The sequence below is a fragment of the Myxine glutinosa genome, chromosome 12 (assembly GCF_964187855.1).
Source record: "Myxine glutinosa chromosome 12, kmMyxGlut1.1, whole genome shotgun sequence".
Classification (NCBI taxonomy): Eukaryota; Metazoa; Chordata; class Myxini; order Myxiniformes; family Myxinidae; genus Myxine; species Myxine glutinosa.
The window spans coordinates 65,695,994-65,717,280 of NC_136272.1; the positions used below are offsets into that span (position 1 = coordinate 65,695,994).

The following is a 21,287-nucleotide window of genomic DNA, read 5'->3' on the forward strand; positions in this document are numbered from 1 at the left end:
CAACGTGTCCCCACTCTTTATCCAAACGTGTCCCTACTCTTTATCCCAACGTGTCCCCACTCTTTATCCCAACGTGTCCCCACTCTTTATCCCAACGTGTCCTTACTCTTTATCCCAACGTGTCCCTACTCTTTATCCCAACGTGTCCCCACTCTTTATCCCAACGTGTCCCCACTCTTTATCCCAACGTGTCCCCACTCTTTATCCCAACGTGTCCCCACTCTTTATCCCAACGTGTCCCCACTCTTTATCCCAACGTATACAAATCAGTGTGACCATTGCACACAAACCATGCGAGGTGGATCATGTCATTCCCGCCCTGTGATCCATTGCTTCCTTTTGACACCACGTGCTAATTGTTCCCTCTTGATCATCATCCCCACGGGGGTCGCGAGAGGGGTCTTTCCTTCCACCGAAACGGTTGAGTTAACTTCACGTTATATAATTATTTAGATTTACTTTGAACAGATTATAAATAATTTGATTATCAAAAAGATGTATCCATGTTGGTTATCACCAGGATGTATCCATGTTGGTTATCACCAGGATGTATCCATGTTGGTTATCACCAGGATGTATCCATGTTGGTTATCACCAGGATGTATCCATGTTGGTTATCACCAGGATGTATCCATGTTGGTTATCACCAGGATGTACCCATGTTGGTTATCACCAGGATGTACCCATGTTGGTTATCACCAGGATGTATCCATGTTGGTTATCACCAGGATGTACCCATGTTGGTTATCACCAGGATGTATCCATGTTGGTTATCACCAGGATGTACCCATGTTGGTTATCACCAGGATGTACCCATGTTGGTTATCACCAGGATGTACCCATGTTGGTTATCACCAGGATGTATCCATGTTGGTTATCACCAGGATGTACCCATGTTGGTTATCACCAGGATGTACCCATGTTGGTTATCACCAGGATGTATCCATGTTGGTTATCACCAGGATGTACCCATGTTGGTTATCACCAGGATGTATCCATGTTGGTTATCACCAGGATGTATCCATGTTGGTTATCACCAGGATGTATCCATGTTGGTTATCACCAGGATGTATCCATGTTGGTTATCACCAGGATGTATCCATGTTGGTTATCACCAGGATGTACCCATGTTGGTTATCACCAGGATGTATCCATGTTGGTTATCACCAGGATGTACCCATGTTGGTTATCACCAGGATGTATCCATGTTGGTTATCACCAGGATGTACCCATGTTGGTTATCACCAGGATGTATCCATGTTGGTTATCACCAGGATGTACCCATGTTGGTTATCACCAGGATGTATCCATGTTGGTTATCACCAGGATGTATCCATGTTGGTTATCACCAGGAGGTATCCATGTTGGTTATCACCAGGATGTATCCATGTTGATTATCACCAGGATGTATCCATGTTGGTTATCACCAGGAGGTATCCATGTTGGTTATCACAAGGATGTATCCATGTTGGTTATCACCAGGATGTATCCATGTTGGTTATCACCAGGATGTGTCTATGTTGGTTATCACAAAGATGTATCCACGTTGGTTATCACAAGGATGTATCCATGTTGGTTATCTCCAGGATGTATCCATGTTGGTTATCACAAGGATGTATCCATGTTAGTTATCTCCAGGATGTATCGATGTTGGTTATCACAAGGATGTATCCATGTTAGTTATCACAAGGATGTATCCATGTTGGTTATCACAAGGATGTATCCATGTTAGTTATCAAATGGATGTACCCATGTTAGTTATCAAATGGATGTACCCATGTTAGTTATGAAATTGATGTATCCATGTTAGTTATCAAATGGATGTACCCATGTTAGTTATCAAATGGATGTACCCATGTTAGTTATCAAATGGATGTACCCATGTTGGCTATCAGAAGGCTGTATCCATGTTGGTTATCACCAGGATGTATCCATGTTGGTTGTCACCAGGATGTATCCATGTTGGTTATCACCAGGATGTATCCATGTTGGTTATCACCAGGATGTATCCATGTTGGTTATCACCAGGATGTATCCATGTTGGTTATCAGAAGGATGTATCCATGTTAGTTATCACAAGGATGTATCCATGTTGGTTATCACCAGGATGTATCCATGTTGGTTATCACCAGGATGTATCCATGTTGGTTATCAGAAGGATGTATCCATGTTGGTTATCAGAAGGATGTATCCATGTTGGTTATCACCAGGATGTATCCATGTTAGTTATCACAAGGATGTATCCATGTTGGTTATCACCAGGATGTATCCATGTTGGTTATCACCAGGATGTATCCATGTTGGTTGTCAGAAGGATGTATCCATGTTGGTTATCAGAAGCATGTATCCATGTTGGTTATCACCAGGATGTATCCATGTTAGTTATCACAAGGATGTATCCATGTTCGTTATCACAAGGATGTATCCATGTTGGTTATCACCAGGATGTATCCATGTTGGTTATCAGAAGGATGTATCCATGTTGGTTATCAACAGGATGTATCCATGTTGGTTATCACCAGGATGTATCCATGTTGGTTATCACCAGGATGTACCCATGTTAGTTATCAAATGGATGTATCCATGTTGGTTATCAGAAGGATGTATCCATGTTGGTTATCACCAGGATGTATCCATGTTAGTTATCAAATGGATGTATCCATGTTGGTTATCACCAGGATGTATCCATGTTGGTTATCACCAGGATGTATCCATGTTGATTATCACCAGGATGTATCCATGTTGGTTATCACCAGGATGTACCCATGTTAGTTATCAAAAGGATGTATTCATGTTGGTTAGCACCAGGATGTATCCATGTTGGTTATCAGAAGGATGTATCCATGTTGGTTATCAGAAGGATGTATCCATGTTGGTTATCACCAGGATGTATCCATGTTATTTATCAAATGGATGAATCCATGTTGGTTATCACCAGGATGTATCCATGTTGGTTATCACCAGGATGTATCCATGTTGGTTATCACCAGGATGTATCCATGTTGGTTATCACCAGGATGTATCCATGTTAGTTATCACAAGGATGTATCCATGTTAGTTATCAAATGGATGTATCCATGTTGGTTTTCACCAGGATGTATCTGTGTTGGTTATCACCAGGATGTATCCATGTTAGTTATCAAATGGATGTATCTGTGTTGGTTCCCTAATGGATGTATCTGTGTTGGTTACCTCATGGATGTATCCATGTTGGTTATCACCAGGATGTATCAATGTTAGTTATCACCAGGATGTATCCATGTTGGTTATCAGAAGGATGTATCCATGTTGGTTATCAGAAGGATGTATCCATGTTGGTTATCACCAGGATGTATCCATGTTGGTTATCAGAAGGGTGTATCCATGTTGGTTATCACCAGGATGTATCCATGTTAGTTATCACAAGGATGTATCCATGTTCGTTATCACAAGGATGTATCCATGTTGGTTATCACCAGGATGTATCCATGTTGGTTATCAGAAGGATGTATCCATGTTGGTTATCACCAGGATGTATCCATGTTGGTTAACACCAGGATGTATCCATGTTGGTTATCACCAGGATGTATCCATGTTGGTTATCACCAGGATGTACCCATGTTAGTTATCAAATGGATGTATCCATGTTGGTTATCAGAAGGATGTATCCATGTTGGTTATCACCAGGATGTATCCATGTTGGTTATCAAATGGATGTATCCATGTTGGTTATCACCAGGATGTATCCATGTTGGTTATCACCAGGATGTATCCATGTTGGTTATCACCAGGATGTACCCATGTTAGTTATCACCAGGATGTATCCATGTTGGTTATCACCAGGATGTACCCATGTTAGTTAGCAAATGGATGTGTTCATGTTGGTTAGCACCAGGATGTATCCATGTTGGTTATCAGAAGGATGTATCCATGTTGGTTATCAGAAGGATGTACCCATGTTGGTTATCACCAGGATGTATCCATGTTAGTTATCAAATGGATGTATCCATGTTGGTTATCACCAGGATGTATCTGTGTTGGTTATCAGAAGGATGTATCCATGTTGGTTATCAGAAGGATGTATCCATGTTGGTTATCACCAGGATGTATCCATGTTCGTTATCACAAGGATGTATCCATGTTAGTTATCAAATGGATGTATCCATGTTGGTTATCACCAGGATGTATCTGTGTTGGTTATCACCAGGATGTATCCATGTTAGTTATCAAATGGATGTATCTGTGTTGGTTCCCTAATGGATGTATCTGTGTTGGTTACCTCATGGATGTATCCATGTTGGTTATCACCAGGATGTATCAATGTTAGTTATCACCAGGATGTACCCATGTTGGTTATCAGAAGGATGTATCTGTGTTGGTTATCACCAGGATGTATCCATGTTGGTTATCACCAGGATGTATCCATGTTGGTTATCACCAGGATGTATCCATGTTGGTTATCACCAGGATGTATCCATGTTGGTTATCAGAAGGATGTATCCAAGTTGGTTATCACCAGGATGTATCCATGTTAGTTATCACAAGGATGTATCCATGTTAGTTATCACAAGGATGTATCCATGTTGGTTATCACCAGGATGTATCCATGTTGGTTATCAGAAGGATGTATCCATGTTGGTTATCACCAGGATGTATCCATGTTGGTTATCACCAGGATGTATCCATGTTGGTTATCAGAAGGATGTATCCATGTTGGTTATCACCAGGATGTTTCCATGTTGGTTATCACCAGGATGTACCCATGTTAGTTATCAAATGGATGTATTCATGTTGGTTAGCACCAGGATGTATCCATGTTGGTTATCAGAAGGATGTATCCATGTTGGTTAGCAGAAGGATGTATCCATGTTGGTTATCACCAGGATGTATCCATGTTAGTTATCAAATGGATGTATCCATGTTGGTTATCACCAGGATGTATCCATGTTGGTTATCACCAGGATGTATCCATGTTAGTTATCACAAGGATGTATCCATGTTAGTTATCAAATGGATGTATCCATGTTGGTTATCACCAGGATGTATCTGTGTTGGTTATCACCAGGATGTATCCATGTTAGTTATCAACTGTATGTATATGTGTTGGTTACCTTATGGATGTATCCATGTTGGTTATCACCAGGATGTATCAATGTTAGTTATCACCAGGATGTATCCATGTTGGTTATCACCAGGATGTATCAATGTTTGTTATCACCAGGATGTATCCATGTTAGTTATCAAATGGATGTATCTGTGCTGGTTACCTAATGGATGTATCCATGTTAGTTATCACCAGGATGTATCCATGTTTGTTATCACCAGGATGTATCCATGTTAGTTTTCACAAGGATGTCTCCATGTTGGTTATCACCAGGATGTATCCATGATAGTTATCAAATCGATGTATCCATGTTGGTTATCAAATCGATGTATCCATGTTGGTTATCACCAGGATGTATCCATGTTGGTTATCACCAGGATGTATCCATGTTGGTTATCACCAGGATGTGTCCATGTTGGTTATCACCAAGATGTATCCATGTTGGTTATCACCAGGATGTATCCATGTTGGTTATCACCAGGATGTATCCATGTTGGTTATCACCAGGATGTATCCATGTTGGTTATCACCAGGATGTATCCATGTTGGTTATCACCAGGATGTATCCATGTTGGTTATCACCAGGATGTATACATGTTTGTTTTCACCAGGATGTATCCATGTTAGTTATCAAATGGATGTATCCATGTTGGTTATCACCAGGATGTATCCATGTTGGTTATCACCAGGATGTATCCATGTTGGTTATCACCAGGATGTATCCATGTTGGTTATCACCAGGATGTATCCATGTTTGTTATCACCAGGATGTATGCATGTTAGTTATCAAATGGATGTATCCATGTTGGTTATCACCAGGATGTATCCATGTTGGTTATCACCAGGATGTATCCATGTTGGTTATCACCAGGATGTATCCATGTTGGTTATCAGAAGGATGTATCCATGTTAGTTATCACAAGGATGTATCCATGTTGGTTATCACCAGGATGTATCCATGTTGGTTATCACCAGGATGTATCCATGTTGGTTATCAGAAGGATGTATCCATGTTGGTTATCAGAAGGATGTATCCATGTTGGTTATCACCAGGATGTATCCATGTTAGTTATCACAAGGATGTATCCATGTTGGTTATCACCAGGATGTATCCATGTTGGTTATCACCAGGATGTATCCATGTTGGTTATCAGAAGGATGTATCCATGTTGGTTATCAGAAGGATGTATCCATGTTGGTTATCACCAGGATGTATCCATGTTAGTTATCACAAGGATGTATCCATGTTCGTTATCACAAGGATGTATCCATGTTGGTTATCACCAGGATGTATCCATGTTGGTTATCAGAAGGATGTATCCATGTTGGTTATCACCAGGATGTATCCATGTTGGTTATCACCAGGATGTATCCATGTTGGTTATCACCAGGATGTACCCATGTTAGTTATCAAATGGATGTATCCATGTTGGTTATCAGAAGGATGTATCCATGTTGGTTATCACCAGGATGTATCCATGTTAGTTATCAAATGGATGTATCCATGTTGGTTATCACCAGGATGTATCCATGTTGGTTATCACCAGGATGTATCCATGTTGGTTATCACCAGGATGTATCCATGTTGGTTATCACCAGGATGTACCCATGTTAGTTATCAAATGGATGTATTCATGTTGGTTAGCACCAGGATGTATCCATGTTGGTTATCAGAAGGATGTATCCATGTTGGTTATCAGAAGGATGTATCCATGTTGGTTATCACCAGGATGTATCCATGTTAGTTATCAAATGGATGTATCCATGTTGGTTATCACCAGGATGTATCCATGTTGGTTATCACCAGGATGTATCCATGTTGGTTATCACCAGGATGTATCCATGTTGGTTATCACCAGGATGTATCCATGTTAGTTATCACAAGGATGTATCCATGTTAGTTATCAAATGGATGTATCCATGTTGGTTTTCACCAGGATGTATCTGTGTTGGTTATCACCAGGATGTATCCATGTTAGTTATCAAATGGATGTATCTGTGTTGGTTCCCTAATGGATGTATCTGTGTTGGTTACCTCATGGATGTATCCATGTTGGTTATCACCAGGATGTATCAATGTTAGTTATCACCAGGATGTATCCATGTTGGTTATCAGAAGGATGTATCCATGTTGGTTATCAGAAGGATGTATCCATGTTGGTTATCACCAGGATGTATCCATGTTGGTTATCAGAAGGGTGTATCCATGTTGGTTATCACCAGGATGTATCCATGTTAGTTATCACAAGGATGTATCCATGTTCGTTATCACAAGGATGTATCCATGTTGGTTATCACCAGGATGTATCCATGTTGGTTATCAGAAGGATGTATCCATGTTGGTTATCACCAGGATGTATCCATGTTGGTTAGCACCAGGATGTATCCATGTTGGTTATCACCAGGATGTATCCATGTTGGTTATCACCAGGATGTACCCATGTTAGTTATCAAATGGATGTATCCATGTTGGTTATCAGAAGGATGTATCCATGTTGGTTATCACCAGGATGTATCCATGTTGGTTATCAAATGGATGTATCCATGTTGGTTATCACCAGGATGTATCCATGTTGGTTATCACCAGGATGTATCCATGTTGGTTATCACCAGGATGTACCCATGTTAGTCATCAAATGGATGTATCCATGTTGGTTATCAGAAGGATGTATCCATGTTGGTTATCAGAAGGATGTACCCATGTTGGTTATCACCAGGATGTATCCATGTTAGTTATCAAATGGATGTATCCATGTTGGTTATCACCAGGATGTATCTGTGTTGGTTATCAGAAGGATGTATCCATGTTGGTTATCAGAAGGATGTATCCATGTTGGTTATCACCAGGATGTATCCATGTTAGTTATCACAAGGATGTATCCATGTTAGTTATCAAATGGATGTATCCATGTTGGTTATCACCAGGATGTATCTGTGTTGGTTATCACCAGGATGTATCCATGTTAGTTATCAAATGGATGTATCCATGTTGGTTATCACCAGGATGTATCCATGTTAGTTATCACAAGGATGTATCCATGTTAGTTATCAAATGGATGTATCCATGTTGGTTATCACCAGGATGTATCTGTGTTGGTTATCACCAGGATGTATCCATGTTAGTTATCAAATGGATGTATCTGTGTTGGTTCCCTAATGGATGTATCTGTGTTGGTTACCTCATGGATGTATCCATGTTGGTTATCACCAGGATGTATCAATGTTAGTTATCACCAGGATGTACCCATGTTGGTTATCAGAAGGATGTATCTGTGTTGGTTATCACCAGGATGTATCCATGTTGGTTATCACCAGGATGTATCCATGTTGGTTATCACCAGGATGTATCCATGTTGGTTATCACCAGGATGTATCCATGTTGGTTATCAGAAGGATGTATCCAAGTTGGTTATCACCAGGATGTATCCATGTTAGTTATCACAAGGATGTATCCATGTTAGTTATCACAAGGATGTATCCATGTTGGTTATCACCAGGATGTATCCATGTTGGTTATCAGAAGGATGTATCCATGTTGGTTATCACCAGGATGTATCCATGTTGGTTATCACCAGGATGTATCCATGTTGGTTATCAGAAGGATGTATCCATGTTGGTTATCACCAGGATGTTTCCATGTTGGTTATCACCAGGATGTACCCATGTTAGTTATCAAATGGATGTATTCATGTTGGTTAGCACCAGGATGTATCCATGTTGGTTATCAGAAGGATGTATCCATGTTGGTTAGCAGAAGGATGTATCCATGTTGGTTATCACCAGGATGTATCCATGTTAGTTATCAAATGGATGTATCCATGTTGGTTATCACCAGGATGTATCCATGTTGGTTATCACCAGGATGTATCCATGTTAGTTATCACAAGGATGTATCCATGTTAGTTATCAAATGGATGTATCCATGTTGGTTATCACCAGGATGTATCTGTGTTGGTTATCACCAGGATGTATCCATGTTAGTTATCAACTGTATGTATATGTGTTGGTTACCTTATGGATGTATCCATGTTGGTTATCACCAGGATGTATCAATGTTAGTTATCACCAGGATGTATCCATGTTGGTTATCACCAGGATGTATCAATGTTTGTTATCACCAGGATGTATCCATGTTAGTTATCAAATGGATGTATCTGTGCTGGTTACCTAATGGATGTATCCATGTTAGTTATCACCAGGATGTATCCATGTTTGTTATCACCAGGATGTATCCATGTTAGTTTTCACAAGGATGTATCCATGTTGGTTATCACCAGGATGTATCCATGATAGTTATCAAAACGATGTATCCATGTTGGTTATCAAATCGATGTATCCATGTTGGTTATCACCAGGATGTATCCATGTTGGTTATCACCAGGATGTATCCATGTTGGTTATCACCAGGATGTGTCCATGTTGGTTATCACCAAGATGTATCCATGTTGGTTATCACCAGGATGTATCCATGTTGGTTATCACCAGGATGTATCCATGTTGGTTATCACCAGGATGTATCCATGTTGGTTATCACCAGGATGTATCCATGTTGGTTATCACCAGGATGTATCCATGTTGGTTATCACCAGGATGTATCCATGTTGGTTATCACCAGGATGTATACATGTTTGTTTTCACCAGGATGTATCCATGTTAGTTATCAAATGGATGTATCCATGTTGGTTATCACCAGGATGTATCCATGTTGGTTATCACCAGGATGTATCCATGTTGGTTATCACCAGGATGTATCCATGTTGGTTATCACCAGGATGTATCCATGTTTGTTATCACCAGGATGTATGCATGTTAGTTATCAAATGGATGTATCCATGTTGGTTATCACCAGGATGTATCCATGTTGGTTATCACCAGGATGTATACATGTTGGTTATCACCAGGATGTATCCATGTTGGTTATCACCAGGATGTATCCATGTTGGTTATCACCAGAATGTATCCATGTTGGTTATCACCAGGATGAATCCATGTTTGTTATCACCAGGATGTATCCATGTTGGTTATCACCAGGATGTATCCATGTTCGTTATCAAATGGATGTTTCCATGTTGGTTATCACCAGGATGTATCCATGTTGGTTATCACCAGGATGTATCCATTTTGGTTATCACCAGGATGTATCCATGTTGGTTTTCACGAGCATGTATCCATGTTGGTTATCACCAGGATGTATCCATGTTGGTTATCACCAGGATGTATCCATGTTGGTTATCACCAGGATGTATCCATGTTGGTTATCACCAGGATGTATCCATGTTGGTTATCACCAGGATGTATCCATGTTGGTTATCACCAGGATGTATCCATGTTGGTTATCACCAGGATGTATCCATGTTGGTTATCAGCAGGATGTATCCATGTTGGTTATCACCAGGATGTATCCATGTTGGTTATCACCAGGATGTATCCATGTTGGTTATCACCAGGATGTATGCATGTTGGTTATCACCAGGATGTATCCATGTTAGTTATCACCAGGATGTATCCATGTTAGTTATCACCAGGATGTATCCATGTTTGTTATCACCAGGATGTATCCATGTTAGTTATCACCAGGATGTATCCATGTTGGTTATCACCAGGATGTATCCATGTTTGTTATCACCAGGATGTATCCATGTTGGTTATCACCAGGATGTATCCATGTTAGTTATCACCAGGATGTATCCATGTTAGTTATCAAATGGATGTATCCATGTTGGTTATCACCAGGATGTATCTGTGTTGGTTATCACCAGGATGTACCCATGTTTGTTATCACCAGGATGTATCCATATTGGTTATCTCCAGGATGTATCCATGTTGGTTATCACCAGGATGTATGCATGTTGGTTATCACCAGGATGTATCCATGTTGGTTATCTCCAGGATGTACCCATGTTTGTTATCACCAGGATGTATGCATGTTGGTTATCACCAGGATGTATCCATGTTTGTTATCACCAGGATGTATCCATGTTCGTTATCACCCGGATGTATCCATGTTCGTTATCACCAGGATGTATCCATGTTCGTTATCACCAGGATGTATCCATGTTGGTTATCACCAGGATGTATCCAGGTTGGTTATCACCAGGATGTATCCATGTTGGTTACCACCAGGATGTATCCATGTTTGTTATCACCAGGATGTATCCATGTTCGTTATCACCCGGATGTATCCATGTTCGTTATCACCAGGATGTATCCATGTTGGTTATCACCAGGATGCATCCATGTTCGTTACCACCAGGATGTATCCATGTTTGTTATCACCAGGATGTATCCATGTTTGTTATCACCAGGATGTATGCATGTTTGTTATCACCAGGATGTATCCATGTTTGTTATCACCAGGATGTATCCATGTTTGTTATCACCAGGATGTATGCATGTTGGTTATCACCAGGATGTATCCATGTTTGTTATCACCAGGATGTATCCATGTTTGTTATCACCAGGATGTATCCATGTTTGTTATCACCAGGATGTATGCATGTTAGTTATCAAATGGATGTATCCATGTTTGTTATCACCAGGATGTATGCATGTTAGTTATCAAATGGATGTATCTGTGTTGGTTATCACCAGGATGTATCCATGTTTGTTATCACCAGGATGTATCCATGTTAGTTATCACCAGGATGTATCCATGTTAGTTATCACCAGGATGTATCCATGTTTGTTATCACCAGGATGTATCCATGTTAGTTATCACCAGGATGTATCCATGTTGGTTATCACCAGGATGTATCCATGTTTGTTATCACCAGGATGTATCCATGTTGGTTATCACCAGGATGTATCCATGTTAGTTATCACCAGGATGTATCCATGTTAGTTATCAAATGGATGTATCCATGTTGGTTATCACCAGGATGTATCTGTGTTGGTTATCACCAGGATGTACCCATGTTTGTTATCACCAGGATGTATCCATATTGGTTATCTCCAGGATGTATCCATGTTGGTTATCACCAGGATGTATGCATGTTGGTTATCACCAGGATGTATCCATGTTGGTTATCTCCAGGATGTACCCATGTTTGTTATCACCAGGATGTATGCATGTTGGTTATCACCAGGATGTATCCATGTTTGTTATCACCAGGATGTATCCATGTTCGTTATCACCCGGATGTATCCATGTTCGTTATCACCAGGATGTATCCATGTTTGTTATCACCAGGATGTATCCATGTTGGTTATCACCAGGATGTATCCAGGTTGGTTATCACCAGGATGTATCCATGTTGGTTACCACCAGGATGTATCCATGTTTGTTATCACCAGGATGTATCCATGTTCGTTATCACCCGGATGTATCCATGTTCGTTATCACCAGGATGTATCCATGTTGGTTATCACCAGGATGCATCCATGTTCGTTACCACCAGGATGTATCCATGTTTGTTATCACCAGGATGTATCCATGTTTGTTATCACCAGGATGTATGCATGTTTGTTATCACCAGGATGTATCCATGTTTGTTATCACCAGGATGTATCCATGTTTGTTATCACCAGGATGTATGCATGTTGGTTATCACCAGGATGTATCCATGTTTGTTATCACCAGGATGTATCCATGTTTGTTATCACCAGGATGTATCCATGTTTGTTATCACCAGGATGTATCCATGTTTGTTATCACCAGGATGTATCCATGTTTGTTATCACCAGGATGTATCCATGTTGGTTATCACCAGGATGTATCCATGTTTGTTATCACCAGGATGTATCCATGTTTGTTATCACCAGGATGTATCCATGTTGGTTATCACCAGGATGTATCCATGTTTGTTATCACCAGGATGTATCCATGTTTGTTATCACCAGGATGTATCCATGTTTGTTATCACCAGGATGTATCCATGTTTGTTATCACCAGGATGTATGCATGTTAGTTATCAAATGGATGTATCCATGTTTGTTATCACCAGGATGTATGCATGTTAGTTATCAAATGGATGTATCTGTGTTGGTTATCACCAGGATGTATCCATGTTTGTTATCACCAGGATGTATCCATGTTTGTTATCACCAGGATGTATCCATGTTTGTTATCACCAGGATGTATGCATGTTAGTTATCAAATGGATGTATCCATGTTTGTTATCACCAGGATGTATCCATGTTAGTTATCAAATGGATGTATCTGTGTTGGTTATCAAATTATCGAATCCTCGACAATGCAGTTTCGTCCCTTTTTTACGACACCAACCTCAAGTGGACACAACACTCTGGATGTAGCCAAATTAAACAGGTGTATCACCTCAATGTGCGGAGCGTTGCTCGTGATGCATCCAAAAGTTCTACCTGTGTTTACATCGATTCCTGGTGCGGCGACTGCGTCGGGTTTCCCTCACGTGTTCCTTCACAAGGGACGCAGGACCGCAGGAGCATCTGGAATTGCACCTTTCGGCCCATCAAGTCTGCACAATGGTTGCCAACGTACGCTTGTTCGTCCGTGCTCTGTCCTTCAGTAAAAATGCTGAGCCTCGAGCGAGGAAGCAGCGAGTACCGTGTTCAAAGGTCTTTGGTAAGACCCTCGATTGGACCCGATTCGGAGCAGATGTTCTAACCATTGCACCTCAAGCGCCGAGTGTGGTAAAACGGCACCATGGGTGCTCTTCTCGAACTGCTGTTAAAATCATCTGCTTGTCCTGTCTGTCTGGAAATCCCATACACTGTCTTCATTTTTCCATTGCTTCCCGACGTCCTTATTGGTGGGAAAGTATGGAGTTATCTTCTGATGTCCTTGGCCCGCACATGATTTACGTACAAGTTTCTCCATTATCCTGAGATAGATATTTCAAAGTCGAAGTTTTGGTACTTGATATATTATGGTGTTTCGGGGATTCTGAACCATATCAATACTCAATAACAAGGTCTGCACATAATCTTTTGACTCTGTCGTGGACCCATTCATGGAGATGATCACCCTTTTTTAAGACCACGTGACCAAACCATAAAACTTTAATTGGAAAACTTTTCCCATGCCCTGTGCCAGGTTTCCTTGATGTCGGCGGTGCAGCAAGTTCACTGTGTTTACACGTACGGTACGTTGTGATGCTCGTGTACACGGTGGGGTACTTGCCATTGGTGAGCGCTTGTTTGACGTGAGTGGTGTAAGTACCGGTGTCACAAAACAGGAAGACCTCCTTTGTTGTATGTACTGTCTGGTCCAGCTGTTTTCCCTCTTTGCCTTGTGTTCCGCACAGCTGCGTTCTGTAAATCATGCGAAGTGAAAGTGTAAGGTGGGGAGTTTAGGGATGTGCTTACACATACATATTTTAAGAGGACAGCCTTGGAGGCCGTGGGAGGCAGAGGCTATGGGGAGGGTGCGGTGGGTATAGAAAGGGGGTGACTGTGAGGTCATCGCCACCTTACTCCTGCCCCCTTTGTCTTTCTGTTTATATTGGCATTAAATGGCAAGCCATGCCATTTTTATTTGACTTTCTTTCTCCCTTTGGGCCGATCATATGTTTCCCGGATTTAGCAATATGCTCACTAAAAAAAAAAAAAAAAAATTCCCTGAAAACCCATTACCATCTTCAGCATATCTCCGGTAATACGGAATTGTTTTTCTTCCCACTTCTTTTTCACTCTTGTTCAACAATCTGATGTTTGTTGAACTTTTGCTTTCACCTTGTCTTTTCTTCATGTTGTGTGTTGTGTTCTTCGGTGCCACGACACCAACCTCTTCTCTCCCTCTCCTTCAATGGCTCACTTTCTCCAATTTTACCACCTTTGGTTGCTCCCTTTATCTTCATACGAGTCTCTTCCAAAGCTCTTCCAAATTTTTCAAAAATTCCAAAAAAATTCCAAAAGCAAATTTTGAAAGAGCAAATACAAAGCTCTTCCAAAGATAGAGAACTCCAATCTTCCTGGTGCTCACGCGTTTGACTGTGCCCTTGGTGGCTTTTAGGTCTGCAGTTTCCCGTCCGCAGGTCATCCTGCACTGCATCCATTACCTCTGGGAGCATAAAGAGGCACACCCCTGGCTCTACATTTTTGTATGAGAATTACAAGTGCAGTTCCAAGCACCTCCTTGCTGTGGCTTGTCCCACCATGAGAACATTCCATGTGGATATAAACATGCCCACACACTCAGCCTAATGCTGCGCTCTCTGAATTTCACCGGTTCTGTTGTCCACGAACCACCAGGGGCTATTCTTGGGTTTTCTTGGAGGAAAAGGAAGAAAAGAAGTTCACTTCTCTTTTTAAACCTGTCCTGGATCGGAGACATTCCTGCGCAAGGTTTTTGCATAAGGAGTAAGGGCTTTAGATGTGTCTGGCAGGTTTGACATGCCCTATAGTCCATGAAATCCTTTCCAGGAAACGTTAGCTCGGTCGTTCTTTCTGCCCTCGTGTCTCTGTGTTACCTGCGTTTTTATTCCTGCACTTCCACGACAGGAGGCCTAGGTCATTGACGTGGTTGTGCTTGGGTCCACTGCGTTTCCACAAGGTGCATTTATCGGTGATTGCTGGAAACCTTACACAGTTGATGTTTCTGAGACCAAACCAAGTCGCAGCATCCTAAACTTGCTATTCCAGCTATGACATGACCATGGATTTGTTTTTTTTTATTGCAGATTGGGAGGGGGAATCATAAGGGACATAATGGAAAAACTGTCCTGTTTATTTATTTATTTGCAATAACGATACGACGTCTGCATTATGATCACATGCCGTTTGACTTTCAGTTCGGTCTTGGGATCGCCATGTCTGATAGGATCATGTGGACATTGCTGAACCCCGAGGCCTACTTCACGCCATCGTTCCCACGTTTCCGGGCAGGTGCATCCGAGGCTTCCATCATGCTCGGCCTTGCTTAACACATGCGTATATGTAGGGGCTCCGCGCAGGGTGGGCCTGGGTTTGCTAAAGGGAGCCGTTGGGGGTGCAGATGTCATAGGGGGCACATACTTGTTGAGGACGAAAAATGCTTTGGCAACGCCATCTGTTGTTGCTCAATCTTGCCTGTGCAAAGACGGAGCAACAAAAAGATAGGACTGTTTGCACGGCGGTTCTCACATGGGACAGGGGAACCTTTTCTCAGAAACGGGACGGACCCTTGCACAGCTTTTCTGAACCTATTTTTGCCCAAGTGACTTTATTTAATCTTTTCGATTCCATCCCATTGTAAAAGCGTCGGCCGATTGTTTCATTGTTACGAGAACGGGGCAGGAAGAGGGTCTCGCTCGCTCATGAAGGATTTGTTTGTCCAATGTCCCGTTACCTCGTTTTTTTGATGTACCAGACTCTTTGCAGAGCATTGGATGGTTTGTCATTGCCTTCCCAGAATTGTTTGTCTGTGCTCTATCCTTTCAAATGCTGAGCGTCAAGCAAGAAAGCAGCACGGACCATTCTTAAGTCTTTGGTATGACTCGTCTTAGTCCACGTACACATTTTTCTGTTGTTGCCCAGTTTCTGTGCAACTACTTGTTTTTGTTTTTCCCAGACTTTTTTCGAGGGTTAGGGAGGGTAGGGAGCGCGGTTCACAAGGGTGATGCGTGGCATGTGCATGAATCGCACAGCACTGTGTGTGTGTATTTGCGTGTCTTGTGACCACTCCCATGATTATCCTGTGCCTGTAATGTGGATTTCCTGCACAGATTGTTGGAAAGTTTTGGAAATTGCTGCCTCAGGACACGGCTTCCTGAAGGCTTAAAATGCGCTTCCTAAACTACTGTGCAATTTATCTTGGAATGAGAGTTTATCGCCTCCCCCATTTTTTTGTTATTCTCGCTGTGTTGGACTTTCTGCCCGTGGCTCAACGTGTGGATTTATTCCCCGACTCAAACCCGATTCAACCCAAACGTTGGCCGTATCGCGCCACAGCTACTCAATCGGGAAAACTCTAAAGCGACCGAATGCAAAGAGGAAGAAGACGTACAGAAGAGTAACGGGATTTATTATTTACACACACAAGCAAAAAGGAGCAGTCACGATTATTTACAGGGACATGAGACGCAGGTGACACAGTGAATTCGTGGGGCCCCCGATGGGGCCCCCGATGGCATGGCGGGTACCTTGACGGACGCCCTGCTCCGCTCATTGCACCATTGAGAGATTGGGCCTTTTGATCGATGGTAGTGAAGAAGTGTTTAGCAATGGCACTCGAACAAGCCACTCTCAAACGGGTTTGAGGATTTTATGGATTTTTTTGCTTTTGGCAAGTATTCCATGGATTGCTGGTATTTTGAGCATTTAAGCCTGCTGGAACTTGCACTTATCCCAACATTTTCCTGCTGTGTTCATGTTGCAAGCTGAGTCTCTAGCGGTTTTCCGTCAGTATCCCGAGTGCGTTTCATTTGCTGCTGGAACCCCCTTTAATGAAAGATTTTGTTTTTTTCATTGTTAGATTATTTTCACAATTTTGGTTGTGGGTTCCGGTGCATTCTGTATCCGACTGCTGCCCACCCTACATGATGCTCAGGAAGCTACCACCACGGCCATACTGTGATAGGGGATGCTGGTCCAGGCTGTTTAACAACATACGCATGTGATTTGTATGAGTGTGTAACTCTCTAAAACATGTATACAGTACAGAACTCAAAAAGTCTTTGGCCTTTCAGAGTTTTTCTGTGTTCTGCTTTGCACACTCATCCAAACTCAACTCGCCAGAGTCCAACGAGTTATTTTGTGGAATGTGCGCTTGCCTATTGAGAAAACTGATGTCGTTTTGATTTGATGTCATAAAAGCGGAATTAAATATATAAATACACGCTGCCTCGACCCAAAACGATACCGCTATTATTGCCAAAAGAACACAGGTTTAAGTTGTACTAGGTAACACCAGAGGTTCTTTTAAATGAAGACTGGCCTACCTCATGTTCGGGTGGCTCCAAACCATCAGGGCAAGCACTAGTGTTTTGTGGGTTCGGCCTCTTAAATGAGGACTGGCCTACCATGTTAGGGTGGTTCCAAACCATCAGGGCAAGCACTGGTGTTTTGTGGGTTCGGCCTCTTAAATGAAGACTGGCCTACCTCATGTTCGGGTGGCTCCAAACCATCAGGGCAAGCACTAGTGTTTTGTGGGTTCGGCCTCTTAAATGAGGACTGGCCTACCATGTTAGGGTGGTTCCAAACCATCAGGGCAAGCACTGGTGTTTTGTGGGTTCGGCCTCTTAAATGAAGACTGGCCTACCTCATGTTAGGGTGGCTCCAAAGAATCAGGGCAAACACTGGTGTTTTGTGGGTTCGGCCTCTTAAATGAAGACTGGCTTACCATGTTAGGGTGGATCCAAACCATCAGGGCAAGCACTGATGTTTTGTGGGTTCGGCCTCTTAAAGGAAGACTGGCCTACCATGTTAGGGTGGCTCCAAGCCATCAGGGCAAGCACTGATGTTTTGTGGGTTCGGCCTCTTAAATGAAGACTGGCTTACCATGTTAGGGTGGCTCCAAGCCATCAGGGCAAGCACTGATGTTTTGTGGGTTCGGCCTCTTAAATGAAGACTGGCCTACCATGTTAGGGTGGCTCCTAGCCATCATTTGCAAGCACTGGTGTTTTGTGGGTTTGGCCGTCACATGACCCTTCTCATCGCAAGCATAGCATGACATCGGCCCTGATAGAGGTGTCATCCTTGTCTCCCACGCAGGATGAAGCGGACTCTCCCATCACACACGTCTTCAAAACAAAGACATTCAAGCACTTTAGGAACTGCAGTGTCTGTCAGCAAACGATCTCTGGCCAAGGTAGCGGTTGCAAAGGTGAGCATCGAACTCGCGAGCACTCTCTAAGCTGAATTGTTGAATGGATTTGATAACTTCCGACAGTTCACGGATGCATTTTGTGAGTCTTTAATCAGCCCTCAACCCAGCAGCCCCCTTTACCATCCGTTATTTCTCCGTCTCTCCAGATATACGATACAACATATCATTGGATAACAAGTTATTTGAAGATGTTGCACCGACTCACAGTCACAATAGTATATGCTTTGCGCAAATGTAATTGTGCAAGGTGTTTATCGGTGTGTTCCGTTTGTTTCTGACAGTATGCAAGATTCCGTGTCACAAGAAATGTGCAGCAAAGGTAAAAAAAAAATCCTCTTTTTGCAAAAAGCTCAAATTGTTGTTGTTTCATGAACGAAACCATTAAACATTGGTAGCTTGTCTGTAGCGGTGGTATCCCTGGAACCAGTACTGCCAGCTTTTGTTTTTATTCCGCAATCTCCCGAGGACCGTGTTCCGCTGAAGGTTGATGCTCGTTCTTCCCACCTGTGTGATCAACTTCCACATTACCTCCCATGTCATTCTTCCCTCCAGGTCGTTAAGACACCTGTTCACCACCATGTCAGATCATCCCCAATTCAAACCATGATCTTTTCTACCCCCATCAAACCCACATCTCCATCATTTCCATTTCCTCCTTCTCTTTCTACCGTTCCTTTCATTCCGTTGCATCCTGATCCGTTCTGTGCTCCGGCTCTTCCACGAGCCTCGACTTTGTGCGCAAAAAACAACAACCTGTAACGTGTCACGTGAAACGTCAAACTGTGAATCGTTCAGCAAATGCTTTTGACAGAGTTCCATTGTTTTTAAACTTCTGCTCTGTATGTTCTCTTTGTGAAGGCCAACATGAAATGCATTCCTCCGTTGAACCATGACCAGGTACGTTTGGAACATGCATGTCAAAACACGATTTCCCCGATGAGATTAACCAGTAGATTTGTTAAGAGGAGTTTATTATTAACGAATGTGGACGGAGGTTATGAGTTCACCCCTGTCTGTCTGTCCAACTGTGAGCAGGATATCTGAAAAAGTTGTGGACGGATTTGGACGAAATTTGGTGGACAGGTTGGGTGTGCGACATGGACAAATTGTTTAGATTTTGGTGAAGATATGAATATGTATTCGGATATGAGAATTATTTAATTTGTTTGAGTGATTCTTCACTATTGGGAGATAGGGCCAAAAATGATACATAGCAGGATATCTCAAAAATTTGTGGATGGATTTGGATAGAACTTGGTGGACAGGTTGGGTGTGTGACAAAGACAAATAGATTCGATTTTGGTGAAGATATGAATATGTATTCGGATATGAGAATTATTTAATTTGTTTGAGTGATTCTTCACTATTGGGAGATATGGCCAAAAACAATACATCGCAGGATATCTCAAAAAGTTGTGGATGGATATGGATGAAACTTGTTGGACAGGTTGTGTGTGTGACAAGGAAGAATAGATTCAATTTTGGTGAAGATCTGAATATGGATTCGGATATGAGAATTATTTAATTTTTTTAAGTGATTCTTCACTATTGAGAGGTCGGGCCAAAAATGATACATAGCAGGATATCTCAAAAATTTGTGGACGGATTTGGACAGAACTTGTTGGACAGGTTGGGTGTGTGCCAAGGACGAATTGATTATATTTTTGTGAAGTTCCGGATGCAGACCCATCTTATCAGTGGGATACAAGACGTAAATTGTTCATCCTGATGGAGGTATGCAGTGTGTTTTTTGGTATGTTTTTTTTCAAAATGTCCGTTCTGTTCTACCCATTATTGACTTGGGACGAACAGCTGCTGCAAGTACTACAGACAATATGAAATTAGTTCCTTTCCAAGGAACTACAATGGTGGAGGAGACCATAAAGCTCATGCAATGGTTGCCAACCTATGGCTGCTTGTCCATGCTCTATCCTTTTTAAGTGCCGAGTCATTAAGCATAAAGTACCATTTTTAGCGTTTGGTAGAACTCGACGGAGTTCAAACCACCGACCTCCCAGACTCAGAGCAGACGCTCAAACCATTACGCCACCGAGTCTGCTTAAATCTCATTGGGCGGCTGGTACCCATAATAGATGGACATTCCTTGCTACCAAAAAAAAAAACGTTTTGAAACCCAGATTTTCTACACTTGCTTGCTTTTCCAGTATGGAAAGTGTCTTGTTCTTGTTCGTATCTTTGCAAACCTTACAAATCCACACACATGGTGAACCAATTGCTTACGGAGCCGCTCTCTGTTCTTTCAGACCACCGAGCGCTTTACTCGTCACAAAGTGTTTTTACAGGGTATGGAATCCCTTTTACACTTCGACATGCATCCCAAAATCCCAATTACATCCCAAATTAAAGTAGAAGACGGACGAATCAGCAATGCTATTATGGGATTTGAATGTCGGACGATCATCTGCTAAGGGTTCAGGTGGGAACAAATAGGTTATCTCAGATTGTAGGGCATGTGGTGTA

General features: G+C 42.0%; 1 protein-coding gene across 14 annotated transcripts in view; it reads left to right on the forward strand.

Moving 5' to 3' along the window:
• The window catches only part of LOC137437491 (tensin-3-like), a 376,468-nt gene that overhangs the window by 173,916 nt on the left and 181,265 nt on the right, over positions 1 to 21,287 (forward strand). For 13 of the 14 annotated variants that reach the window (XM_078766918.1, XM_078766921.1, XM_078766912.1 and 10 more), the window contains exons 2-4: positions 18,692 to 18,803; positions 19,088 to 19,125; positions 19,665 to 19,703. In XM_078766918.1, the coding sequence (XP_078623044.1) occupies positions 19,696 to 19,703 (8 nt within the window). In that variant the 5' untranslated portion in view covers positions 18,692 to 18,803; positions 19,088 to 19,125; positions 19,665 to 19,695. Of the gene's footprint in view, positions 1 to 18,691; positions 18,804 to 19,087; positions 19,126 to 19,664; positions 19,704 to 21,287 lie in introns of those variants that run through there. The other variant, XM_078766916.1, reaches the window with a different exon arrangement.